This window comes from Hevea brasiliensis, chromosome 7, assembly GCF_030052815.1.
Source record: "Hevea brasiliensis isolate MT/VB/25A 57/8 chromosome 7, ASM3005281v1, whole genome shotgun sequence".
NCBI lineage: Eukaryota > Viridiplantae > Streptophyta > Magnoliopsida > Malpighiales > Euphorbiaceae > Hevea > Hevea brasiliensis.
The window spans coordinates 96,493,513-96,507,517 of record NC_079499.1 but is presented as its reverse complement, the minus strand read 5'-3'; the positions used below and the strand labels follow the sequence as shown (position 1 = coordinate 96,507,517).

The following is a 14,005-nucleotide window of genomic DNA, read 5'->3' as shown; positions in this document are numbered from 1 at the left end:
GGGATTTGGAGAAATCAGCCATGCCTTAATGAACGACCTATCATTTATGCGTTAAAACAAGGACTTCTTGTATTGTTGATTAAAAACTCGGCAAAATGACGTGTTGTTATTCAAGGCCATTGGTTGATTTAATCAACGGTTTAACATTAAAATTGATTATTATTATTATTATTATTATTAGAATTAGAATTAGTTTTATTTTGATTTCACTTACTCTCTCAGGGATTGGAAACTGGAGAAATCCCTACAAGCAAAAACGAACAAAAACAAGAAATACAAGTGAGAAGAGTGAAACTTGATTCACAGAGCGAAAGGAAGACATGAATACCCAGGCATGCTTGAATAGAAAGAGTATCATCTAATATACAGTACAAAACAGCTCAGAAGAAAGGAAGACTAATTAAACAATAGCGATAGGAAGTTAGATGAGCAAAACTCAGAATCAATGGCCATCACATGGGCCATTAAATTACAACACACAAAACAACTTAGCTCTTCGACTTTGAGTGCTTTACAAGCCAATCAATAACAGAATCTATGTTGGTTGAGTTCTTGCAAGAGATCATGAAGCAGCAAACTTCTCTATCAGTAATCGACTTCAAATCCCTGCAACACACAAGGTCATTTTCAGGATCAGAACAATGAACATCTCTAAGATCAGCAACAAATGTATTAACATTGGCAACAAAAAAATGGAGTAACATTCACTGAATAGGTGTGTATTTTGTATTTTTTTTTTTTCAAAACATTCAAGTTGAATATGTCATACATTGCATCAGTCAAAGCCTGCTTTGACAGAGCTCCTGGTTTGTCAATCTTGTTCCCTAGCACCAACAATGGGATCCCAATCAATGATGGTTTGCTTAACAAATCATGAAGTTCGCTTTTTGAGATGCTCAGATTATCAGGATCAGCAGCATCAACCACATAACTGCAGCAATAAACAAAATTAAACCTCATTAGTCATCATCCAATTAAGAAATAGCCTGAGCAAACAACAGCCAAATTTGACCGACAAATAATAACATACATAACTACAACTTCAGATGAACAGGAAAGCCATGTCCATTATACAGAACATCTGATTCAACTAAGGATTTAATCTAGACATGAGAATTCATCTGGGATAACTGGTCCAATTTTAAATTATCTAATTGAAGCAAGAGAAACAATATAACATATACGAATTTGTGTCAAATGAAATATTGATCCTTAACAACCACAAAGCAAGCTGGAAGCTGAAATTTCTTCAACCTGTTATCTGAGACTGGAAACCCATCTCCTAGTCATGGCATTCACTTCATCCTAAGATTCTAAAATTACACAACTGGTGAATAAGATTCTAAAATTACACAACTATTGAACATATATGTTATACCTTGTTAAGACATAGTTCTTATAACAAAACTTTTGCTCAATATACTGGTCAAAAAATTTTACAGTTGGTGGGAAGTTCAGTGATTAGAGTGGGAAGAGCTCAATCCAGGGAATTCAATAAACCTCCAGCGTTGAGTCTTTTCCTCCAGTTTATAAACATAAGTTCCAAATTGGAGATACAAGTAATCCTAATTACTAACCAATTTGGTAGCTTTCCACATATGAGAGGGAAAATGAAGCATTTTTCTCCCATTAATGAAGTATTTGCCATTGTGTTTTAGCGAAGATATCTTAAAATTCCAGTAAAACTTTTTTTTTTTTTATTTTTTTTTTTTTTTTTTTTTTTTTTTTTTTAACTTGCCCAAATTAACTATACTTGGAGAAGCCAGGCTCCCGACCCCAACTAGTTTAGGATTAAGGCTTAGTTGTTGTTTGATTGTTTGGAGAAGACACGCTCCTTAACAAAGAGATGGAAATCACCAGAAAGACCAAAGAGGGAAACTGAGTTCCATCAACCTTTAAAAAGAAACAACAAATCCTCAAATCTGTAGATTTCTGTCCTATAGAAATACAATAAACATAAATTATGCTAAAAATGACATGAATTATAAACTTTATACGAGTGAATTTAGGTAGAGTAGTTCCATACACAATGGCAGAAACTGCACGACAATACCGCTCCCACATACTGCGGAATCTAGGTTGACCCCCAAGATCCCATAACTTTATTGTGACATTCCCCTTTGTTACTTTTTTCATGTTGAATCCTACCTGAAGAAGAAATGACAATGACACACTACTAAGTAAACATAATATGTACCCAAGAAATAAAAACAAATATAGAAATTAGATAGAAGAGGAAAAAAGAACCAATGACTCTGAGAATATGCCTATTTGCAAGATGCAATGATAAATCTTCTAGAAAGATAATTCACATAAATGGAAAACTCCTCTGAAATATAACTTACCGTAGGAATCATATCTTCACTATATCCACCAGTCTAGAAACAAGCCAAGAAGCCAGTTCCATTAGATCAACACAAGAAGGTAACAGAGGGAGAGAAATATCTGATACAAGCAATAATAAGAGAAATATCTGATACAAGCAATAATATACTTACTGCAACAACATTTACAAGAGAAGTCTTTCCAGCATTCTGAAGTCCAATCAAAGACAGCTCCATCTCCTGCTTGAAAAAGAGGCTGAAGTCCATATACAAGAAAGTGAGCTAGGCATGTGAAGGACATCTTCAAAGGTCAACAATAAATGCAACTAATAAAACAAGTAAAATTTGAAAGGATTCTCCTAACTGTCTGGCTTCCAGCCAGATACAAACAAATACCTCTGCATGAAATTCTTAATCAAGGCAAGCATCTGTCTGGTTATGTAAGCCTATCAAGGAATTAAAATGTCCACTTCTTACTTTCCATAAATACCCTCAGTAATAGCCAAATCTCAGAGAAGTGTTATGAACAAAAACAAGCAGCTTGGTGTTCAATAGCCACATTGGCGACTAATATAATTAATGCAATTGAGAAACCAAATATAATGAGTACTTAGCATAGTATAAACTCATGCCTGAAATTGATATCAAATTGTAACTCTTTGGAGAACACAGTATGCAGTTGCTTTTTTTTTTTTGAGGGGGGAGCGGGGAAGAGGGGGTGCAACTAGTGAACTATCTTAATGAAAAACAAATTTATGAAATGTAATTAAACTAAACAAAATAAAAGGGAAATTAGAATTAGAGAAGTAACATTTTTATATGCACCCCATGGAAAAATGCAATAGAGTCAAGATTTATAGAGTTCAGAAATGAAAATTGACTAATGCAAGGTCAGCATACTTTGCAATGCATTCTCTTCACTGAATTTTCTCATTCAATTTCTTGACAAGATGAAATAAAAATTCAATCATTAGTGCTACAATTCAATTTCTCTGTGTGTGTATGGTAGAACAGGTATTCACTAGAAGAAATTAAAGAGACACAGACATTCCAGATATGCCATCCCAACACAGTCATCAAAAAGGCAAGTCCTACTGCACATAATTTAAAATCAAACTTTTATTTTTCCTTCACAAGGCTGTCAGTACTGGGCACTATCAATTTTTTATTGTCAAGTTTGAAGTCTGAACTAACATCAATTTCTCTAGAAATAATGCAGTGGCAGTGCATTGTTTCCAAACAGTTCCACATCTAACCACCAAAATCTTGAAAAATAGTGTCAAATTTGTATTGTGTACCAGCTGAATTTTCCATGTATTCCAGTGACATATTACAACACATGAATGCCAATAGGGGTGTGCAGTTCTGATTCCGGTTCAGAGTCTACCTAGGAACCGGAACCAAACAGAAATTTTGATACAATCTAGTTCAGTTCTTCATTGTTCCGGTTCTAGTTCGATTTAGTTCTGGTTCAGTTCTTGATTTTCAAACAATTTTATACTTTTCTCCATAAAAATCATAATTAAATTAGCATTTAAACTTTTAAGTTGTTGCTACCCTTTATATCATATAATATATCTTTTAGGTATATCTATATTATATAATTTTTAACTATAAGTTACATATATATTTTATGATTAAGCATATTGTATAATATGGTATAACAAGTATATTAAATAATATACCTTTTAGCCATTTATCAATTACGTAATCTTTAACTTTAAGAAACAAATATAATTATAGATTAAGTATATATATAATATAATATAATATAATATAATATAATATTACATTTATAATAAATAATTACAGGATGATTTATTGTATTGTATTATAACTAAATTTATTATGAAAAAATAGACAAATGAAAAATAATATTATATTGTATATAGTTCATATTTACTTGTAAATATATAATTATACTGAAAATATATAATACATCTAAAAATTATAAAAAAAATGTATAAAATTGGTTCTCGATTCGGTATAATTCCAGTTCGATTTCGGCATAGTTATGGTTCGGCTCTTAGTGAAGAAAAAGAACCAAACCAAAGCAACAAAATAAGTTTGGTTTGATTCTTATCGGTTTAGTATGGTTTTTCGGTTCAGTTCAAATCCTCAAAACCGTGAATGCCAACATAATTTCAGCACATCACAACTCGCGCCACTCAGTTCATCCAAAGTAGTCCAAAACCTAAATGAGCATGCAAAGTCCACCTTTCCTAAGGGCAAAACAATGAATGAAATGGTTTTTTAAGTTTACTCTAATGCAGGCACACGTTCAGCACCAACCAATGATCCAGACATTCTATAGTATAGCACAAAAGTCAGGCCAGTATTCACCAGTTAGCAGGCTTAGTGACAGAACATACTGTTTATGTGACGCTTCAACTCAATCACATTTGTGCAAACATGTCAATATGTCATGATCAAAAGGCATAAAATCATCAATTCTCAAGCTCATCATTTACAATATGCAATATCCTGATTTGGCATTCACAAATATCATTTACAATATGAACATTTCTGTGTTAAGTTTTCCTTTTTAAAAAATAAAGATTTTTCATTAAAAAAAAATTAGAGAAAGAAAGAAGGGAGTAAAAAAAAAAAAGATCAGGAGCTAAGCTTCTACAAAACCACCAGAATAGCACAAAGAAACAACAATGAAAACATGCTAACTAACCAACTGAAAGAAAACAAGCAACAGATCTGAAATCTCAGCAAGCCACAAAAACTAGAAGAAACAAATTAAAAACAAACGGATGAGGCAAGGAAGACAACTAACAGTCAAGCAAAAGCCTAGAAGATTCTGTCAGTTTCTGGCAACCATGGCTAATGAATCCACAGCATCTATTCTCTCCTACACTCCAAAGAATCATTAATATATGCTCCGATTTCTCATCTTCATTTCAACATCCCAACTTCAATATTCACAGTTTTGAAAACCATAAAATTTTCAGGCAAGGAGTATCCGCCAACACAACCATGCCTACTTTTACAAAGGAAAATAAAATTATCTAAATGCTGCAGACATGCCAGTGGTTTAAAATGAAAAATGTTAGCCTTCTCATTCAGACGTTCAGTACATCGGTGCCGGAGAGAAAGTGAAGGAAATGGAAAAGAAAATGCACAGGAAAAGAAGCCAAACAGATATGCCAGTAGAATTTACATCTCAAGTACCGGATGCAATCACAAAATCTCACCACAGCCATTGCCTTCACCAATCCGAAACACATAATTAAATTAACAAATGAACAAATAGAATAATATAATTGATATCAAAATTTGCAAAGTTTACATATAAATAGCGAGAGCGGAGCTAACCTGCGAAGCCAATTGAGAAAAGCTTCCCAAAAACCCATCGATGCTCAGAGATATCAGAATAGAGATCTAGCAAATCTTTTATTTTGCAATAAAAAAAAATTAAAGAAACGGAGGGACGTCTCGCCTCTCCCTCTATCTCTCTACCTTTGAATTTGACCTGTGTGTGAAGAACGCTCTTCCTCCATTCCGTTTGGCTGGCTCTCTCGCTACTGATATTTACCGTATTCGTTCAACAGCGACTGTACAAAATCCAATGATCAACCGTCTCCTTTTAGAAATTAAAATTTTACAGCTGGCTATAATTGGACATTGCAAGAGGAATAATTTACCATATGCCCCTTAAATTTTGTTATTATTAACACATTATGGGAAAATATTAAAAAAAATATTATTTAATTTTTATATTTTAATAAAATAAATTATTTAATTCTTATATTTTAAATAATATATTACTAAGTCCCTATCTTACTTCTATTAAATTATTTAAATTATCTAATTTATTTATCAAATTTTTAATTAGACAATAAAAATAATCTTAGTTAAGCTACTATTTAATAATTTTATTTTAATAAAATTAATTAATTAATTACTATATTTTAAAAATATTATTATTTAATTTATTCAATAAAATAAATTATTTAATTTTTATATTTTAAATAATATATTACTAAATCTTTATATTTTACTTCTATTAAACTATTTAATTTATTCATTAAATTTTTTATAAGATAATAAATATAATACTAATTAAGTTATTATTTAATAATTTTATTTTAATAAAATTAATTAATTAATAACTGTATTTTAAAAATATTATTATTTAATTTTGTATACATAGTTTATAAATAGTAAAATTAATTAAGTAGTCTTATATTTTGAAAAAAATTGATATTTTAAAAAAACATATTTTTGACAAATTAATTAGAAAGACTAATTAATTAATTTTACTAAAATAAAGAGATTAAATATTAATTTGATTAACATTAACAAAAAAAAGTTTAAAAAATTATATTATCATTTTTACGTAGTAAATTATTTTATTAATTAATAATTTATTGTAAAAATTATCTACATAAAAATAGAAACTATAATATAATCAATTAATCTAATTTTTAATATTTTATTTTATATAATTAAAATAATTATAAATTATAAAATATTTGATGAAAAATAAACGAGTCCTAAACTAATGTATGCATTGCTATTGGAAGATGGTTTAGTCTAAGCTAATAAATATCTATAAATAATAGAAAAAAATATAAAGTATATAACTAATAAAATAATGATGATGGTTTAAAAATTTAAAATATAATTTTATTTAGAATTATCCATTTAAACACATGAAAAATTTTAAAAAATATATATCATCATTTTTTATAGAAATATCCAAAATTCATTGACCTGACTAATTTGAATTTACTTCGAGCAGCAGAAAAGGAGCAAAACGCTCGTTCTAAAGTTTTAAAAGTGCTCCATACCTGAAGATCAAATCCGATACCATTGATTAAGGGAAAATGAACATTTTCTATCTCATTTCATCCGTTGAGGAGGATAAAATATATATGATCTTTAATTAAAAGTAAAATAAAATTGTAATAATTTAGTATTAATTACTTCAATAACTAAATTTAATTTAATTGACTACTAATTGTTATTACTATAATAATATTATTATCTCCTAAAATTTTAATTTCAATTATAATCCCAATATCCAAACCAGGATTGGATCCAATATGGGGGAGCGGAGAAACTGACCTATTGATTTGTAAAAATTTTGTGTAAAGGTTTTTGTTTTTTATCAGAATATTTCATTAGATGAAATACTTTTACAAGGCCAAGACCATTAAAAATAAACATTACTGCATAATCTAAGTCCAGGAAAAGAGGAATCAAACCCTAACAATATGGAGTCCTAGACTAAACGGGTATAACCTGTTCTCCATCTTCAATAGCAGCCGTTGGAACTCCTCCTTCCGCAGCAGAATCTCATTGGCGTTCAAGAGATAAACTAGACAGAGAAACACAACTATACAAGGAGATCACGCATCAACCTCAAAGGGAGAGCATAAGCTCCACATGCAGACCAAGGGTCTCCCCTGTTTCTAACACTTGCAATCCCACAGAAACAGAGGAGATTTGCGGCAACACACCAAATAAGAACAGGGACTTAGACAATGCCGGACGAAGTATGAAAAGCTTGGCACATTCAAGAACTTTTATCCGGTGAAACTAATGTTCATACAACCGTTTCAATTGATTATGGTGAGAGAAATCATTGTATATATACATCAGATCTCATCGTCACCAATACTTCCAATATGGCCAGCCGACAATCTTCTCTAAGAAGCATCACCACCAACAATAGAAGGGAGCACCTAGAATAAATAAAACAGCCTCATATAAATCCAACAAAATCTCCATCCAAAAAGGGGTATTAGAGCTCCAATATTAGAGACTGAAAAAAAAATTAAACGAGCAAAAGGAAAACTGAAAAAAATAAAACAAAACAATTTAAAAAAAGAGGCGGATGGGGAGGGTGGATCAATGGCCAAAGTGGTCGGAACTTCCCTGGACAATATTTAAAAGAAAGCTTTTTCTTCAGAGAGAGGGGAGAGCAAATGACAGCCACAAAGGCTTGAATTTTTTTTCCTATTCCGATTTGAGGACATTTTGTGTAAAATTTGTTTTTCTACAAATTTGTCCAACTTAATTACTTGTTTTTGTCCACATTCAATTATTTCTCTTTGTCTTAATTTAATTACTTAAATTATTCTCACTAGTCACATTATAAATTTACCCCGCTTAATTGCTTGAATTGTTCTCATTGTGTACAAATAGTAGGGTGAGCATTATTCGATTTGAGCTTAATAAACTAAATCGAATTATCTTAATTCGATAATTTGGTTCTATTTTTAAAATAATTTCGTTTGGTTCGGTTTTACATTTTAAGAATTTCGATTATTTCAGTTCGGTTTAATTTTAGAGAAAAAAATCAGTTGAGCCAAATCGAACTGAATTATTTTATTAATTTTTAAACTGATTTATTTTTATAGGAAATTTATGAATTATATGTAATTATATATATATATATATATTAATTATTTAATTTCATTGAATAATAGTTATTAGGTTCAAACCAATGTCAAAATCAGACTAAATAACTTGAAAATTAAGTCTAAATTTAAAAATTCATCCAAATTTAAAAATTCATCCAAATTAAAAAATTCATCCAAATTAAAAAATTGATTTCAAACCGAATTGAACCGAAATAGAGCAGTTTGATTCGGTTTGATTTTTCATTCATTTCGATTCGATTCAATTTCTAAAATATAGTAATTTGATTAATTCAATTTTGATAATTCAATTCGATTTGATTCAAATCGAATACTCAACCCTAATAGTTAGTGATTTATTCTAAGTTTTATTTATATGTATATATAATTATTTTTATTTACACAAATCTTAATTACTTAGCTTTGCTCTCATTATACAAAGTAAATTATTTATTATATATATATATATATATATATATTGTGCATTATTGAACTGATAAATTTTTTAGATCTGTCACTGATCTAAATACAAAACAAAAATAAAAAATTTTAAAGTTATAATTTCCGTATCTATATTTAAAATTACAAGCCATTTTATGCACGTGCAATACACGTGTATCAAATAATTTAAATAATTATTACATATTAACATATTTAGTATCAAATAATTTGACTACACTTATTATTAGTAATGACATAAATCTTTTCCTCTTTTAAAAAAGCTTTTTAAACTATTTTATTATAGTTTTAAATATTACAATTAATATTTTGATTCTCTAAAAAATATAAAAAAAATATTTACTAAATATAATTATAAAATAGTATATTATTTATTTCTTATATTATTATTAATATAATTGATATAAGATTTTATGTTATGTTTTTTAAATATCATGATTTTAATATTTTATTATTATTTTATCTTCTTAAGCGTGTAAATTAAAGTAATTTAATTTAGTATTTTTCTTTCACATTTAGTTAATTATTCGAATTTATTTTTTAATGACATATGAAAAAAAAATTAAAATATTAATGTTGCTTTCACGTATAACATAAGCATAAATCAATGACATATGACCAAAAAAATAAATAAAAATAATAGAAATTAAAAAAAAAAAGCATATGCCAAAATGTTTAAATTACGTTATATTATTTATTTTTTTATATTATTATTGATATCATTATATAAGATTTTTGAATTTTTTTAAATATCATAATTTTAATATTTTATTTTTTTATGTTCTTATCGTAAATATATTTTATTAATTAATTTAATATTTTTCTTTCACTTTAATTGACATATCAACCTAAAAAAATTAAAAATGATAAATAAAATAATATAATTCTTTTTAAGAAAGCATCATCAAAATTGTTGAACGTGTTTTTTTTTTTTAATATTAGCTTAATTGCAATTTTTAAAATTAAATATTTCAATATTGTAAAGAATATAAAAAGAATCTACTTATTTTAAGGTTATAAGTTTAGAATTACTATCTAATTGAAATAGAAAGTATTATTTTTTAATGTTCAAATAAAATTATACTAGAAAATTTTCTATTATTAAATATAAATTATTAAAATTTATATGGCATTAGAATTTTTAATTAATATTATAAATATTATAAAAAATTAAGAATATTTTAATCTTACTCCTCATTTGTATTTATATATTATAATTTATTTGTAATTTTAAAGTATTTAATTTTTTTAATGGATTTAAACCTTAATTAATAAAGAAGTGCTCTCATTTATATTAATTAAATTATTTTTTAATATGGTATTTTACTATTATGTGTTAAAACTCTACAAATAAATAATATTATGCTAAAACAACATGATTTAATCATTTAAGTTAAAAAAATAATTGAAAAATTTTTCAAAGAGAGTACAAGACAAGAAATTATATTTAAATTTTCAAATAAACTGATTTTTGGTATTCTTAATACACTCAATGTTTACATAACTTAAAAAAAAAAATCAAATTAATGACCAGTAAGCCATCAAAACTATCAAAACTTAGTAAACATACGGTGAGTCCTAAAAAGAAATAGGGTATAAATAAGTTTTATTAAACTTCAAGTAGGTCGAATCAATCTTTGAGAAGGTCTACAAGCTAATTGTCTAAGTCACTTTGATGTTAAAGAAACACCGATTATCATGAAAGTAGATTACATGTTGAGTAAATTGATCCAATGCTTTATGTGATTTGGCCTACTTTCTCTTTTTAAATATAAAAATTTTCTTTAGGAAAATTAGAAGAGAATTAACAAAAGAGAGTATAAACCCTCACTGAAATGGACGAAACCCAAACAAGAAGAAAAAAAGACAAAGGAAAAGGGGAAAGAGAAAGTAGAAGACAAAGTTGATGTGTTACCGCACTAGACGAACAGACAAGTTGGGAAGTTTCCGCTGGGCTGGATGTTGAGTAGGAGACGATTCCATGGACAGCGGAAGGAGCTTTAATATGAGATTTTAAGTTCTATATATTGCCCATCCACTTTTATAACAAACAATTATCTGTCTATTTATGTATGATACAGCTAAAGCTTGAAAAAAGTTTCAGAATTTTACTCTATTTGATTAGTATTTCATTTTTTTTTTTAATATTTTGATTGTATTAAGTAATTTTTTTTTTTAATTTTAAAAATTGCTGTATAAAAAAATTAAAAAAGTTAACTGCATATTAATCTTGGTTTTTAGTTTTTTTCTCTATTTTTTTTAATTATTAATATTTATATGTGACTGATGTGAGTTTTAGAACTAAACTCTAATATTAAATAAAAAAAGTACATTATATATATATATATATATATATATATATATATATATATATATATATATATATATATATATTGTAACACCCCTGATTTTTTATATATTATTATTGGGCTTCGTGTAGGTATCCTCAATTCGCGGGAAATTCGACAGTTGTCCGGATCTGTGAATTTCCTACTGCATTGCATCACCACCGGAAAAGTCTCCGAATTGGATCGAGGTTTTGGTTACCCCACCATTGTCAGGCATCCCGAGCGCGTTCCCGAAGTCGGAATCGGCAAAGGTAAACCCGAACCTTTCTTTTTCGTAATTTTCTAGTGCTTAAATAGGATTGAAAATCCATAAAATATTCGTGGTAGCTTAGAAAATTACGATTCTTTTTGCAATAGCTTAGTAATATTTCTAAGGACCGCGGGGCAGAGTTTTATAATTTTTAGAGCTTATTTGAGCAGTTTTTGCAAAAATGATCAATTATAAGGACTAAATTGAAATTTTACATATTGTGATGAATGATTGATTTGATGGGCCCAGGAGGGGCTGTGTGATGTGATTGAGTTGTGGATATATGGATTGTGGATATAGAAGTGTGTTTTGAGCCCTTTTGCAGGTTGGGTAGGTCCTAGGTATAGGGGAGACTCTGTCGGATTTTCAGCACGACTTAGGACGTATTGGTCTTTTTCTTTGTTTGTATTGAGTCAAATTTATTAAATGATTGTAATAAAAATTGTCAGGTGAGCCGGGACAGCCTTCTTCCTCCGCCCAGCCGCCTCAGTGACCACCGTCAAGTCTGTGAGTAGAATATTAATTTTAATTGTAATTTCGATATTATTATATGTTCAAGCATGCCCATGCATCACTTATATGCATATATTTATGTAGTTAAACTCTAGGCACGATTTATGTTGCATTCATAACTGTTGATGTGCCATGGATGTTGTTGTGGTAATTTGGAGCAGTGTGCGTGCGTTGGCGTGCGTGTGATGTGGTGTGGACTATGGATAGGACGGGGTAGTCACGGCTTGAGTAATTCGCTGGGACCCGATCCTTCAAGGGGTAATCACGGCTTGAGTAATTCGCTAGGACCCTCGATTTGGTTATTAAGTGGAAGTCCGAGCTTGAGTAATTCGCTGGCACCAGGTTGGATTTAAGAGAGCTGTATAGGGGATCAGCTCCCATATGTTATGATTGATACTACAGGGTGTGTGAGTGCTCCAAATTACCTTTTTGATGCTATGATGTGAAAATGTTGTTGATGTTGCATTTCACTCTACAGGTTGAATTAGTTTTAGATAGTTATAGTGATTATGGTTTAAATTGATATTTTACTCTCGAGTCGAACGCTCACCCTGTTCAAAAATTTTTACAGCCACAGAGGATATTTTTGAGGTTAACTCGCTTTCTCCTCGCAGTCAATTATTACCGCTTGTATAAACTTGTTAAATCTTAGAATTTCCGCATGTGTTAGAAATGTTTATTTGATTTGGGTGCAAAACTAAATTATTATTTTGGGACTAGAAACTTAATATGCTATGCATGTTTGATGGATTGGATGAAGGAGCCGAGCTCCCATTTATTTTTATGTTGATGAGTATGTGGAGGGTAAGTCGAGCTCCCCAAATGACTATATATTGTGTTTAGGTGTCGTGAGTCAAAACTCCCGTTGGAAAGTCCATTTTATGGCGGACTGTCCTTTTGTTTTCTTGAAATTGGGCCCAAATGGGCCTTAGAGTTGGGTTAATGAGCAGTTAGGCTTACTACGGGCCCTGGGGCTTTAGGTGGCCTGTGTCCTAGTGCCTGTCCGGCCCATAGGTTGGGTCGTGACAAATGTGGTATCAGAGCTTAGGCTCCAGATTCATAGGGAAAAAATATCTAAGTGTAGGGAAGAGTCTACTACGAGTCACAATGCGAAGTATAGGATTCTGTTTCGTCTTTTCCTGTAATTCTTTGTTTCTAGATTCTACGTTATACCTCGGGAAATATAAGATTACCTCAGTTAGTGTCTTGATTTTCGTGGAGTACACAGAAATGTGAAATAGAGTTTGTAGACATGTGAGATCTATCATGAGGATACGTACTCCAAGAAATGTTATATTTTTGTCAGTATGGGTTTAAATGGTGTGCCCATTTCGTGTAAGACACGAGTACATAAAAGTGAGTCTTAAAAGTACAGTTGCCCTAGATAAGGATGAGGATACCACTACTGGCAGTCATCAGTAGATGACCCAGTCAGAATAAGTTTATGATAATAGAAGATTCAGGAGAGATAAGAAATTAGGAGACCTAGTCTGTCAGGACGTATCGTAGTAACTATACAATATTCTCGATGTCTGCTCTGTAAGCTGCAGATTACAGTACCGACATGAGATTATTGTGTAGAGCTGCGTGCATCCCCGTGGTGCTCCATAATGAGGGTGTTTGAGATGGCTTCTGTTTTGGTACAGTTATGCCAGAACAAAGTTCTATATTTGCAGAGGAGTTGGGAACTCCTGGCTAAGAGTTTAGAGTTAGAATATTGAAAGGTCACAGTTG

General features: G+C 29.8%; 1 protein-coding gene across 4 annotated transcripts; it reads right to left on the bottom strand.

Annotated features, from left to right (window-relative positions):
- Positions 1–314: 314 nt before the first annotated feature.
- LOC110666450 (ADP-ribosylation factor-like protein 8a) lies at positions 315–5,913 on the bottom strand. 4 transcript variants are annotated; one of them, XM_058150224.1, is made up of 8 exons: positions 5,649–5,913; positions 5,494–5,539; positions 2,721–2,770; positions 2,499–2,580; positions 2,346–2,378; positions 2,027–2,148; positions 770–931; positions 315–606 (listed from the first exon to the last, which is right to left on the bottom strand). In XM_058150224.1, the coding sequence occupies exons 3-8, from the start codon at positions 2,750–2,752 to the stop codon at positions 489–491; spliced, it is 549 nt and encodes a 182-aa protein (XP_058006207.1). In that variant the 5' UTR covers positions 2,753–2,770; positions 5,494–5,539; positions 5,649–5,913; the 3' UTR covers positions 315–488. The 4 variants fall into 4 exon arrangements, with proteins under 4 accessions (XP_058006207.1, XP_021682627.1, XP_021682625.1 ...); XM_021826935.2 differs by lacking the exon at positions 2,721–2,770; XM_021826933.2 differs by lacking the exon at positions 5,494–5,539.
- Positions 5,914–14,005: the final 8,092 nt, after the last annotated feature.